At 46.5% G+C, this 14,859-nt stretch overlaps 1 protein-coding gene across 1 annotated transcript in view; it reads right to left on the reverse strand.

The window, feature by feature from the left end:
- Positions 1 to 6,671, reverse strand: part of LOC135537227 (replication factor C subunit 1-like) — an 11,560-nt gene extending 4,889 nt beyond the window's left edge. Inside the window, exons 1-3 of the mRNA XM_064963413.1 lie at positions 6,510 to 6,671; positions 5,388 to 5,540; positions 3,249 to 3,327 (exon numbers count right to left, since the gene is read on the reverse strand). Of these exons, the coding sequence (XP_064819485.1) occupies positions 3,249 to 3,327; positions 5,388 to 5,540; positions 6,510 to 6,512 (235 nt within the window). The 5' untranslated portion in view covers positions 6,513 to 6,671. The remainder of the gene's footprint in view (positions 1 to 3,248; positions 3,328 to 5,387; positions 5,541 to 6,509) is intronic.
- Positions 6,672 to 14,859: the final 8,188 nt, after the last annotated feature.

Here is a 14,859-nt window from a genome sequence, read left to right on the forward strand (position 1 = left end):
GGGGAGAGGGTGGGGGAGAGACGGAGGTAGGGAGGGGACGGGGAGAGGGTGGGGGGAGGGAGGGAGGGGACGGGGAGAGGGTGAGGGAGGGAGGGAGGGAGAAAAGGAGGGAGGGAGGGGACGGGGAGAGTGTGGGGGAGGGAGGGAGGGGACGGGGAGAGGGTGAGGGAGGGAGGGAGGGAGAAAAGGAGGGAGGGAGGGGACGGGGAGAGTGTGGGGGAGAGGGGAGAGAGGATGTTTGGTGATGACAACAACAAAAATAGCCAGGTGACAAACTTAACCGCTACCTCAGTGTTGTAGACATGAGACCACAGACACAAGCAGCTGGTTAGTGGCTGGAGTGAACAACAGGAAACCCCCCTTAAGACGACTCGGGAGGAAACCCCCCTTAAGACGACTCGGGAGGAAACCCCCCTTAAGACTCCTCGGGAGGAAACCCCCCTTAAGACTCCTCGGGAGGAAACCCCCCTTAAGACTCCTCGGGAGGAAACCCCCCTTAAGACTCCTCGGGAGGAAACCCCCCTTAAGACTCCTCGGGAGGAAACCCCCCTTAAGACGACTCGGGAGGAAACCCCCCTTAAGACGACTCGGGAGGAAACCCCCCTTAACACTCGGGAGGAAACCCCCCTTAAGACTCCTCGGGAGGAAACCCTCCTTAACCTCGGGAGGAAACCCTCCTTAACCTCGGGAGGAAACCCTCCTTAACACTCGGGAGGAAACCCTCCTTAACACTCGGGAGGAAACCCTCCTTAACACTCGGGAGGAAACCCCCCTTAACCTCGGGAGGAAACCCCCCTTAACCTCGGGAGGAAACCCTCCTTAACACTCGGGAGGAAACCCTCCTTAACACTCGGGAGGAAACCCTCCTTAACACTCGGGAGGAAACCCCCCTTAACACTCGGGAGGAAACCCCCCTTAACCTCGGGAGGAAACCCCCCTTAACCTCGGGAGGAAACCCTCCTTAACCTCGGGAGGAAACCCTCCTTAACCTCGGGAGGAAACCCCCCTTAACCTCGGGAGGAAACCCCCCTTAACCTCGGGAGGAAACCCCCTTAACCTCGGGAGGAAACCCCCCTTAACTTAAGACTCAACGGACTCTTACAAAGAAGTAATTAGTTCCAGAAACCCCCTGCAGGATGAACCCCCATATTCTATGATAACAGTCAGAGAAGGTGTTCTGTTTTTTCCCAGAAACCACTGCAGGATGAACCCCCATATACTATGATAACAGTCAGAGAAGGTGTTCTGTTTTTTCCCAGAAACCACTGCAGGATGAACCCCCATATTCTATGATAACAGCCAGAGAAGGTGTTGTTTTTTCCCAGAAACCCCTGCAGGATGAACCCCCATATACTATGATAACAGCCAGAGAAGGTGTTCTGTTTTCCCAGAAACCACTGCAGGATGAACCCCCATATTCTATGATAACAGCCAGAGAAGGTGTTCTGTTTTTTCCCAGAAACCCCTGCAGGATGAACCCCCATATTCTATGATAACAGTCAGAGAAGGTGTTCTGTTTTTTCCCAGAAACCCCTGCAGGATGAACCCCCATATTCTATGATAACAGCCAGAGAAGGTGTTCTGTTTTTCCCCTAAAGGCCCGTTGGACATCAGTGCTCTCTGTCCGTTTGAGTTCACAACCAAAACAGGTTCAACGAATATGGAAGAGTAGAAACGCTGGTCGATTAAAGTCTGACTTTAACAAGCAGTTCCACAGAGACATATTTATACATGTTGAGCATGACAAATTATACACACTACGTGTCTGTCTACTGCAAATCACTATGACCCCCGCCTCTCTGACCCCCGACCCTCTGACCCCCGACCCTCTGACCCCCCCGACCCTCTGAACCCCCCGACCCTCTGAACCCCCCGACCCTCTGAACCCCCCGACCCTCTGACCCCCCCGACCCTCTGAACCCCCCGACCCTGTGTTAGGTCGCGTTTCAGCCTAAATCATGAATATATGGCGTCTCATTTGCAAATGAGAACTTGTTCTCATTTGCAAATGAGAACTTGTTCTCAACTAGCCTACCTGGTTATAGAAAGGTGATATAAAAAATGTTAACATTTAATATGGAAATGACCATTAAAATGGCCCATTCTAAAATCACAGGGCCAGTAATACCCCCACTGTCAGAGGTTCAGTCATCATTATTACCTGACTCAATGACCATTAAATGGCCCACAGCTGTTCAGTCACCATTATTACCTGACTCAATGACCATTAAATGGCCCACAGAGGTTCAGTCATCATTATTACCTGACTCAATGACCATTAAATGGCCCACAGAGGTTCAGTCATCATTATTACCTAACTCAATGACCATTAAATGGCCCACAGAGGTTCAGTCATCATTATTACCTGACTCAATGACCATTAAATGGCCCACAGAGGTTCCGTCATCATTATTACCTGACTCAATGACCATTAAATGGCCCACAGAGGTTCAGTCATCATTATTTCCTGACTCAATGACCATTAAATGGCCCACAGAGGTTCAGTCATCATTATTACCTGACTCAATGACCATTAAATGGCACACAGAGGTTCAGTCATTATTACCTGACTCAATGACCATTAAATGGCCCACAGAGGTTCAGTCATCATTATTACCAGTCAGAGGTTCAGTCATTATTACCTGACTCAATGACCATTAAATGGCCCACAGAGGTTCAGTCATCATTATTACCTGACTCAATGACCATTAAATGGCCCACAGAGGTTCAGTCATCATTATTACCTGACTCAATGACCATTAAATGGCCCACAGAGGTTCCGTCATCATTATTACCTGACTCAATGACCATTAAATGGCCCACAGAGGTTCAGTCATCATTATTACCTGACTCAATGACCATTAAATGGCCCACAGCTGTTCAGTCATCATTATTACCTGACTCAATGACCATTAAATGGCCCACAGCTGTTCAGTCATCATTATTACCTGACTCAATGACCATTAAATGGCCCACAGAGGTTCAGTCATCATTATTACCTGACTCAATGGCCATTAAATGGCCCAAAGAGGTTCAGTCATTATTACCTGACTCAATGACCATTAAATGGCCCACAGCTGTTCAGTCATCATTATTACCTGACTCAATGACCATTAAATGGCCCACAGAGGTTCAGTCATCAGTATTACCTGACTCAATGACCATTAAATGGCCCACAGAGGTTCAGTCATCATTATTACCTGACTCAATGATCATTAAATGGCCCAAAGAGGTTCAGTCATTATTACCTGACTCAATGACAGCACGCCTCTTTCTCTTTTTATCATTGTCCTGCTTCTTCTTCTTCTCCACCTTGGTGCTGGTGATCTGGAACACACCACCACCATCATCATCATCATCACCATCATCATCATCATCACCACCATCATTATCATCATACTCATTATCACCATCATCATCCTCACTACCATCATCATCATCATAATCACCACCATCCATCGAGAGACTCTGGTTTATAATAATAAATACCTTGGTGGTCGACCAGTTCACTGACTAGACTCTGGTTTATAATAATAAATACCTTGGTGGTCGACCAGTTCACTAACTAGACTCTGGTTTATAATAATAAATACCTTGGTGGTCGACCAGTTCACTGACTAGACTCTGGTTTATAATAATAAATACCTAGGTGGTCGACCAGTTCACGACTAGAGACTCTGGTTTATAATAATAAATACCTTGGTGGTCGACCAGTTCACAGACTAGACTCTGGTTTATAATAATAAATACCTTGGTGGTCGACCAGTTCACAGACTAGACTCTGGTTTATAATAATAAATACCTTGGTGGTCGACCAGTTCACGACTAGAGACTCTGGTTTATAATAATAAATACCTTGGTGGTCGACCAGTTCACTGACTTGACTCTGGTTTATAATAATAAATACCTTGGTGGTCGACCAGTTCACTGACTAGAGACTCTGGTTTATAATAATAAATACCTTGGTGGTCGACCAGTTCACTGACTAGACTCTGGTTTATAATAATAAATACCTTGGTGGTCGACCAGTTCACTGACTAGAGACTCTGGTTTATAATAATAAATACCTTGGTGGTCGACCAGTTCACTGACTAGAGACTCTGGTTTATAATAATAAATACCTTGGTGGTCGACCAGTTCACTGACTAGACTCTGGTTTATAATAATAAATACCTTGGTGGTCGACCAGTTCACTGACTAGAGACTGGTTTATAATAATAAATACCTTGGTGGTCGACCAGTTCACTGACTAGACTCTGGTTTATAATAATAAATACCTTGGTGGTCGACCAGTTCACTGACTAGACTCTGGTTTATAATAATAAATACCTTGGTGGTCGACCAGTTCACTGACTAGACTCTGGTTTATAATAATAAATAACTTGGTGGTCGACCAGTTCACTGACTAGAGACTCTGGTTTATAATAATAAATACCTTGGTGGTCGACCAGTTCACTGACTAGAGACTCTGGTTTATAATAATAAATACCTTGGTGGTCGACCAGTTCACTGACTAGACTCTGGTTTATAATAATAAATACCTTGGTGGTCGACCAGTTCACTGACTAGACTCTGGTTTATAATAATAAATACCTTGGTGGTCGACCAGTTCACTGACTAGACTCTGGTTTATAATAATAAATACCTTGGTGGTCGACCAGTTCACTGACTAGACTCTGGTTTATAATAATAAATACCTTGGTGGTCGACCAGTTCACTGACTAGAGACTCTGGTTTATAATAATAAATACCTTGGTGGTCGACCAGTTCACTGACTAGAGACTCTGGTTTATAATAATAAATACCTTGGTGGTCGACCAGTTCACTGACTAGACTCTGGTTTATAATAATAAATACCTTGGTGGTCGACCAGTTCACTGACTAGACTCTGGTTTATAATAATAAATACCTTGGTGGTCGACCAGTTCACTGACTAGACTCTGGTTTATAATAATAAATACCTTGGTGGTCGACCAGTTCACTGACTAGAGACTCTGGTTTATAATAATAAATACCTTGGTGGTCGACCAGTTCACTGACTAGAGACTCTGGTTTATAATAATAAATACCTTGGTGGTCGACCAGTTCACTGACTAGACTCTGGTTTATAATAATAAATACCTTGGTGGTCGACCAGTTCACTGACTAGAGACTCTGGTTTATAATAATAAATACCTTGGTGGTCGACCAGTTCACTGACTAGACTCTGGTTTATAATAATAAATACCTTGGTGGTCGACCAGTTCACCGACTAGAGACTCTGGTTTATAATAATAAATACCTTGGTGGTCGACCAGTTCACTGACTAGACTCTGGTTTATAATAATAAATACCTTGGTGGTCGACCAGTTCACTGACTAGAGACTCTGGTTTATAATAATAAATACCTTGGTGGCAGTTTTCTTCTTCTTCACTTCAGCGTCTGTTGAGCCGGATTTCTTCTTCTTCTTCTTCGTGGACTCCTTCTCTGTGTGGAGGGTTCCATCCTGAGATGGTTTCTGTGCTGCGGGTTTGCTTGATACAAAGAACCGCCTGATGTCCTAAGAATGGGGGGGGGGGGGTAAATGAGTCCACTGAGCCCAATTGACAACCTGTTCTCTATATAATGCACTATAGGGCTCTGGTTAAAGGTAAATAGTGCACTGTATAGGGATACGGTGTAATTTGGGATATATCCTAGACGTGAAATGACATTTGAATTGAAGACAAGGTCCACAATGAGTGATATGTTGCGTGGACAGATACAGTATCTAGTTTTGGTACAATAACATATTGGGGAGGCAGGGTGGCCTCCCCAATGGTTAGAGCGTTGGACTAGTAACCGGAAGGTTGCGAGTTCAAACCCCCGAGCTGACAAGGTACAAATCTGTCGTTCTGCCCCTGAACAGGCAGTTAACCCACTGTTCCCAGGCCGTCATTGAAATTAAGAATTTGTTCTTTACTGACTTGCCAGGTTAAATAAAGGTTAAACTTTACTTAACTCGGCAAATCAGTTACTGATCAGTGAAAACTGCGCGCGCCCCTATGGGACTCCCAATCACGGCCGGATGTGATGCGGCCTGTATTCGAACCAGGGACTGCAGTTGCCTAAGAGAGCTGCGCCATTCGGGAGCCCAATTTAGCTGTATCAGTTACTGTAGTTCAAGTACCATCGCAGATTTATATTTATGATCGGCCCATGTAAAGATGCCATAATTCTGTTGTCCGACGACTGTCACTTTCATGTAAACAACTGACTTGCAAAGATAGTCAGCTTCATGCATTGTTTTCATTAGCATGATAGCTAGTGAGTTAGCTAGAAATCATACTAAAACAACAAAATAGGGCAACTTCCGGTTGGGATCTCGTTGGCTTAACTAGCTTACTCCGTACATTCGTAATAGCTCGTGCGTCCTCTAAAACACTAACATGCGTCCTAAAGTTAGCTGACATGCATTTCTATGCAATACTGAATCACTTGTGTTGCTGTTGTCAGGGAATGAGTTGTTGATTTGGACGCCGTGACTTACCATAATCCACAACAAAATAAATGAGTTTTTCTTATTGATCGTGATGAGACTAGTTTACACCAGCAGCTCCTTTAAAAAAAAATCCTCCTTGGCGCGAAGTGTGATCAGAGCGGAAGAGGAAGAGGGAGGCCCATGTCGGGGGAAAACGTGTCTCCCTCCAGCAGGTGGCGTTTTTGTCGTTGTTTCACCCACCAAGCAAGTCGTTTTTTGTGTGGACGTCAATAAGAGTGTCGCATTTAATCAACAACAAAATAAATTGTTTATTTGCTACGTGACGTTTTTATTTATTTATTTGTTATATAATGTAAGTTTCGTAATGCTTTAAGTTGTTACGAATGTACCGGTATAAGTAGGACACGTCCCATCCCGGCAACTTTGAGAATAAACACTTTATATATTGGAGATGTTTATTTATTTTATTTCACCTTAATTTAATCAGGTAGGTCAGTTGAGAACAAGTTCTCATTTATAACTGCGACCCTGACCAAGATAAAGCAAAGCAGTGCGACACATACACCGGAGATGTTTACGCATATCTATAGCAGGAGGCTACTAGTAGCATAGGATCCACGTGTTCATCTGAGACACTCTGATAGTATGTTTTATATTGATCCAGATGATATGGGACCCTGATCAAACGTTCATTGTTCATGTGTTTATCTTTCATGGAAGATTCTTTATCCATAAAATGAAGAGAACAAATCCTTGCTTCACATTATTTAAGAGAGAATTTAAATATCAATTAGAAATTATCAGTAAATGTAAAAACAAAAAGCAATACGCACGGAAAAAGTATTTAATAACAAATTGAAAATTAATATTGATATTTAATACCTCTGTCTGTTAGGTTTATGTACTCTTGTTTGAATATTTGTTTTTTTGTATTTGTTGTGTTCATAATAATTAATAAATATATATTTAAATTGTATCTCTCCACATTGAAAACAGGCGGTTTCGTGTATTCATTACGCCGATTCTGTTGCATAAAGTTGATTAAACGGAAGCAAACGGAACGAAACGGGGAGGAACCCACCCTGCATTTGTCCAATAGAAACTCGTTCTGATCTGTTTGCTTCCGTTTGGTTCTTTAAAGGGAAAACGGTTGCAAATCAAATATGATTGGTCACATACACATATTTAGCAGATGTTATTGCGGGTGTCGTGAAATGCTTGGTTCTTAAACTGTTTTCGTAATGAATACGACCCGGAAGCTACGCGCCATGCCTCAATGTGTTTCATTGATGAGGACACAGCCGGGCACAGTTTATAAAGACGAGAATTCGTATTCTCGCTCAGGAAAACTGCTCCAAAACTTTATTTAATTCATATGGCCTTTTTACAACGTTTACACGCGTGTCTACAGACCCCGGTTGACGCAGGTACAAAGCTGTGTGTTCTTAAGATCACTTTTTCTTCAAAATATTTTTCGATTTTATTTAACTAGGCAAGTCTATGTTAGCTGTGGAAATGTGTGTGCGAATGTGAACGGTCCCAACGACACAGACGTCGACAACTACAGACAGACCTGCAGTTTAAAGACCTGCCACCACCCTCACCTCTTTCCCATGACCAGAGATATCCCATTATTACCCAGAAAAACACACACACCTACCTACCAGTCCCTGTTCTAAGGTAACACTGATGGGACCCTACATGACCTACCTACCAGTCCCTGTTCTGAGGTAACACTGATGGGACCCTACATGACCTACCTACCAGTCCCTGCTCTAAGGTAACACTGATGGGACCCTACATGACCTACCTACCAGTCCCTGTTCTAAGGTAACACTGATGGGATCCTACCAGTCCCTGTTCTAAGGTAACACCGATGGGACCCTACATGACCTACCTACCAGTCCCTGTTCTAAGGTAACACTGATGGGACCCTACATGACCTACCTACCAGTCCCTGTTCTGAGGTAACACTGATGGGACCCTACATGGACGTACCTACCAGTCCCTGTTCTAAGGTAACACTGATGGGATCCTACATGACCTACCTACCAGACCCTGTTCTAAGGTAACACTGATGGGACCCTACATGACCTACCTACCAGTCCCTGTTCTAAGGTAACACTGATGGGACCCTACATGACCTACCTACCAGTCCCTGTTCTAAGGTAACACTGATGGGACCCTACCAGTCCCTGTTCTAAGGTAACACTGATGGGATCCTACATGACCTACCTACCAGTCCCTGTTCTAAGGTAACACTGATGGGACCCTACATGACCTACCTACCAGTCCCTGTTCTAAGGTAACACTGATGGGACCCTACATGACCTACCTACCAGTCCCTGTTCTAAGGTAACACTGATGGGACCCTACATGACCTACCTACCAGTCCCTGTTCTAAGGTAACACTGATGGGACCCTACATGACCTACCAGTCCCTGTTCTAAGGTAACACTGATGGGACCCTACATGACCTACCTACCAGTCCCTGTTCTAAGGTAACACTGATGGGACCCTACATGACCTACCTACCAGTCCCTGTTCTAAGGTAACACCGATGGGACCCTACATGACCTACCTACCAGTCCCTGTTCTAAGGTAACACCGATGGGACCCTACATGACCTACCTACCAGTCCCTGTTCTAAGGTAACACTGATGAGACCCTACATGACCTACCTACCAGTCCCTGTTCTAAGGTAACACTGATGGGATCCTACCAGTCCCTGTTCTAAGGTAACACCGATGGGATCATACATGACCTACCTACCAGTCCCTGTTCTAAGGTAACACCGATGGGACCCTACATGACCTACCTACCAGTCCCTGTTCTAAGGTAACACTGATGGGACCCTACATGACCTACCAGTCCCTGTTCTAAGGTAACACTGATGGGACCCTACATGACCTACCTACCAGTCCCTGTTCTAAGGTAACACTGATGGGACCCTACATGACCTACCTACCAGTCCCTGTTCTAAGGTAACACTGATGGGACCCTACATGACCTACCTACCAGTCCCTGTTCTAAGGTAACACTGATGGGACCCTACATGACCTACCTACCAGTCCCTGTTCTAAGGTAACACTGATGGGATCCTACATGACCTACCTACCAGTCCCTGTTCTAAGGTAACACCGATGGGACCCTACATGACCTACCTACCAGTCCCTGTTCTAAGGTAACACTGATGGGACCCTACATGGACGTACCTACCAGTCCCTGTTCTAAGGTAACACTGATGGGACCCTACATGACCTACCTACCAGTCCCTGTTCTAAGGTAACACGGATGGGACCCTACATGACCTACCTACCAGTCCCTGTTCTAAGGTAACACTGATGGGATCCTACATGACCTACCTACCAGTCCCTGTTCTAAGGTAACACTGATGGGACCCTACATGACCTACCTACCAGTCCCTGTTCTAAGGTAACACTGATGGGATCCTACATGACCTACCAGTCCCTGTTCTAAGGTAACACTGATGGGACCCTACATGACCTACCAGTCCCTGTTCTAAGGTAACACTGACGGGACCCTACATGACCTACCAGTCTCTGTTCTAAGGTAACACTGATGGGACCCTACATGACCTACCTACCAGTCCGTGTTCTAAGGTAACACTGATGGAACCCTACATGACCTACCTACCAGTCCCTGTTCTAAGGTAACACTGATGGGACCCTACATGACCTACCTACCAGTCCCTGTTCTAAGGTAACACTGATGGGACCCTACATGACCTACCTACCAGTCCCTGTTCTAAGGTAACACTGATGGGACCCTACATGACCTACCAGTCCCTGTTCTAAGGTAACACTGATGGGACCCTACATGACCTACCAGTCCCTGTTCTAAGGTAACACTGATGGGACCCTACATGACCTACCAGTCCCTGTTCTAAGGTAACACTGATGCGACCCTACATGACCTACCTACCAGTCCCTGTTCTAAGGTAACACTGATGGGACCCTACATGACCTACCTACCAGTCCCTGTTCTAAGGTAACACTGATGGGACCCTACATGACCTACCTACCAGTCCCTGTTCTAAGGTAACACTGATGGGATCCTACCAGTCCCTGTTCTAAGGTAACACTGATGGGATCCTACATGACCTACCTACCAGTCCCTGTTCTAAGGTAACACTGATGGGACCCTACATGACCTACCTACCAGTCCCTGTTCTAAGGTAACACTGATGGGACCCTACATGACCTACCTACCAGTCCCTGTTCTGAGGTAACACTGATGGGACCCTACATGACCTACCTACCAGTCCCTGTTCTAAGGTAACACCGATGGGACCCTACATGACCTACCTACCAGTCCCTGTTCTAAGGTAACACTGATGGGACCCTACATGACCTACCTACCATTCCCTGTTCTAAGGTAACACTGATGGGACCCTACATGGACGTACCTACCAGTCCCTGTTCTAAGGTAACACTGATGGGACCCTACATGACCTACCTACCAGTCACTGTTCTAAGGTAACACTGATGGGACCCTACATGACCTACCTACCAGTCCCTGTTGTAAGGTAACACTGATGGGACCCTACATGGACGTACCTACCAGTCCCTGTTCTAAGGTAACACTGATGGGACCCTACATGACCTACCTACCAGTCCCTGTTCTAAGGTAACACTGATGGGACCCTACATGACCTACCTACCAGTCCCTGTTCTAAGGTAACACTGATGGGATCCTACATGACCTACCTACCAGTCCCTGTTCTAAGGTAACACTGATGGGATCCTACATGACCTACCTACCAGTCCCTGTTCTAAGGTAACACTGATGGGATCCTCCTACATGACCTACCTACCAGTCCCTGTTCTGAGGTGACACTGAGACTTGAACACTGACGGACCCTACATGACCTACCTACCAGTCCCTGTTCTAAGGTAACACTGATGGGACCCTACATGACCTACCTACCAGTCCCTGTTCTAAGGTAACACTGATGGGACCCTACATGGACGTACCTACCAGTCCCTGTTCTAAGGTAACACTGATGGGACCCTACATGACCTACCTACCAGTCCCTGTTCTAAGGTAACACTGATGGGACCCTACATGACCTACCTACCAGTCCCTGTTCTAAGGTAACACTGATGGGACCCTACATGACCTACCTACCAGTCCCTGTTCTAAGGTAACACTGATGGGACCCTACATGGACGTACCTACCAGTCCCTGTTCTAAGGTAACACTGATGGGACCCTACATGACCTACCTACCAGTCCCTGTTCTAAGGTAACACTGATGGGACCCTACCAGTCCCTGTTCTAAGGTAACACTGATGGGACCCTCCTACATGACCTACCTACCAGTCCCTGTTCTAAGGTAACACTGATGGGATCCTCCTACATGACCTACCTACCAGTCCCTGTTCTAAGGTAACACTGATGGGATCCTCCTACATGACCTACCTACCAGTCCCTGTTCTAAGGTAACACTGATGGGATCCTCCTACATGACCTACCTACCAGTCCCTGTTCTGAGGTAACACTGATGGGATCCTACATGGACCTACCTACCAGTCCCTGTTCTAAGGTAACACTGATGGGACCCTACATGACCTACCTACCAGTCCCTGTTCTAAGGTAACACTGATGGAACCCTACATGACCTACCTACCAGTCCCTGTTCTAAGGTAACACTGATGGGACCCTACAAGACCTACCTACCAGTCCCTGTTCTAAGGTAACACTGATGGGACCCTACATGACCTACCTACCAGTCCCTGTTCTAAGGTAACACTGATGGGACCCTCCTACATGACCTACCTACCAGTCCCTGTTCTAAGGTAACACCGATGGGACCCTACATGACCTACCTACCAGTCCCTGTTCTAAGGTAACACTGATGGGACCCTACATGACCTGCCTACCAGTCCCTGTTCTAAGGTAACACTGATGGGACCCTACATGACCTACCTACCAGTCCCTGTTCTAAGGTAACACTGATGGGACCCTACATGACCTACCTACCAGTCCCTGTTCTAAGGTAACACGGATGGGACCCTACATGGACCTACCTACCAGTCCCTGTTCTAAGGTAACACTGATGGGACCCTACATGGACCTACCTACCAGTCCCTGTTCTAAGGTAACACTGATGGGACCCTACCAGTCCCTGTTCTAAGGTAACACTGATGGGACCCTACATGACCTACCTACCAGTCCCTGTTCTAAGGTAACACTGATGGGACCCTACATGACCTACCTACCAGTCCCTGTTCTAAGGTAACACTGATGGGACCCTACATGGACGTACCTACCAGTCCCTGTTCTAAGGTAACACTGATGGGACCCTACATGACCTACCTACCAGTCCCTGTTCTAAGGTAACACTGATGGGACCCTACATGACCTACCAGTCCCTGTTCTAAGGTAACACTGATGGGACCCTACCAGTCCCTGTTCTAAGGTAACACTGATGGGACCCTACCAGTCCCTGTTCTAAGGTAACACTGATGGGACCCTACATGGACCTACCTACCAGTCCCTGTTCTAAGGTAACACTGATGGGACCCTACCAGTCCCTGTTCTAAGGTAACACTGATGGGACCCTACATGACCTACCTACCAGTCCCTGTTCTAAGGTAACACTGATGGGACCCTACATGACCTACCTACCAGTCCCTGTTCTAAGGTAACACCGATGGGACCCTACATGACCTACCTACCAGTCCCTGTTCTAAGGTAACACTGATGGGATCCTACATGACCTACCTACCAGTCCCTGTTCTAAGGTAACACTGATGGGACCCTACATGACCTACCTACCAGTCCCTGTTCTAAGGTAACACTGATGGGACCCTACATGACCTACCTACCAGTCCCTGTTCTAAGGTAACACTGATGGGACCCTACATGACCTACCAGTCCCTGTTCTAAGGTAACACTGATGGGACCCTACATGACCTACCAGTCCCTGTTCTAAGGTAACACTGACGGGACCCTACATGACCTACCAGTCTCTGTTCTAAGGTAACACTGATGGGACCCTACATGACCTACCTACCAGTCCCTGTTCTAAGGTAACACTGATGGATCCTACATGACCTACCTACCAGTCCCTGTTCTAAGGTTACACTGATGGGACCCTACATGACCTACCTACCAGTCCCTGTTCTAAGGTAACACTGATGGGACCCTACATGACCTACCTACCAGTCCCTGTTCTAAGGTAACACTGATGGGACCCTACATGACCTACCAGTCCCTGTTCTAAGGTAACACTGATGGGACCCTACATGACCTACCTACCAGTCCCTGTTCTAAGGTAACACTGATGGGATCCTACCAGTCCCTGTTCTAAGGTAACACTGATGGGATCCTACATGACCTACCTACCAGTCCCTGTTCTAAGGTAACACTGATGGGACCCTACATGACCTACCTACCAGTCCCTGTTCTAAGGTAACACTGATGGGACCCTACATGACCTACCTACCAGTCCCTGTTCTGAGGTAACACTGATGGGACCCTACATGACCTACCTACCAGTCCCTGTTCTAAGGTAACACCGATGGGACCCTACATGACCTACCTACCAGTCCCTGTTCTAAGGTAACACTGATGGGACCCTACATGACCTACCTACCATTCCCTGTTCTAAGGTAACACTGATGGGACCCTACATGGACGTACCTACCAGTCCCTGTTCTAAGGTAACACTGATGGGACCCTACATGACCTACCTACCAGTCACTGTTCTAAGGTAACACTGATGGGACCCTACATGACCTACCTACCAGTCCCTGTTCTAAGGTAACACTGATGGGACCCTACATGGACGTACCTACCAGTCCCTGTTCTAAGGTAACACTGATGGGACCCTACATGACCTACCTACCAGTCCCTGTTCTAAGGTAACACTGATGGGACCCTACATGACCTACCTACCAGTCCCTGTTCTAAGGTAACACTGATGGGATCCTACATGACCTACCTACCAGTCCCTGTTCTAAGGTAACACTGATGGGATCCTACATGACCTACCTACCAGTCCCTGTTCTAAGGTAACACTGATGGGATCCTCCTACATGACCTACCTACCAGTCCCTGTTCTGAGGTGACACTGAGACTTGAACACTGACGGGACCCTACATGACCTACCTACCAGTCCCTGTTCTAAGGTAACACTGATGGGACCCTACATGACCTACCTACCAGTCCCTGTTCTAAGGTAACACTGATGGGACCCTACATGGACGTACCTACCAGTCCCTGTTCTAAGGTAACACTGATGGGACCCTACATGACCTACCTACCAGTCCCTGTTCTAAGGTAACACTGATGGGACCCTACATGACCTACCTACCAGTCCCTGTTCTAAGGTAACACTGATGGGACCCTACATGACCTACCTACCAGTC

This window comes from Oncorhynchus masou, unplaced genomic scaffold (assembly GCF_036934945.1).
Source record: "Oncorhynchus masou masou isolate Uvic2021 unplaced genomic scaffold, UVic_Omas_1.1 unplaced_scaffold_728, whole genome shotgun sequence".
Classification (NCBI taxonomy): Eukaryota; Metazoa; Chordata; class Actinopteri; order Salmoniformes; family Salmonidae; genus Oncorhynchus; species Oncorhynchus masou.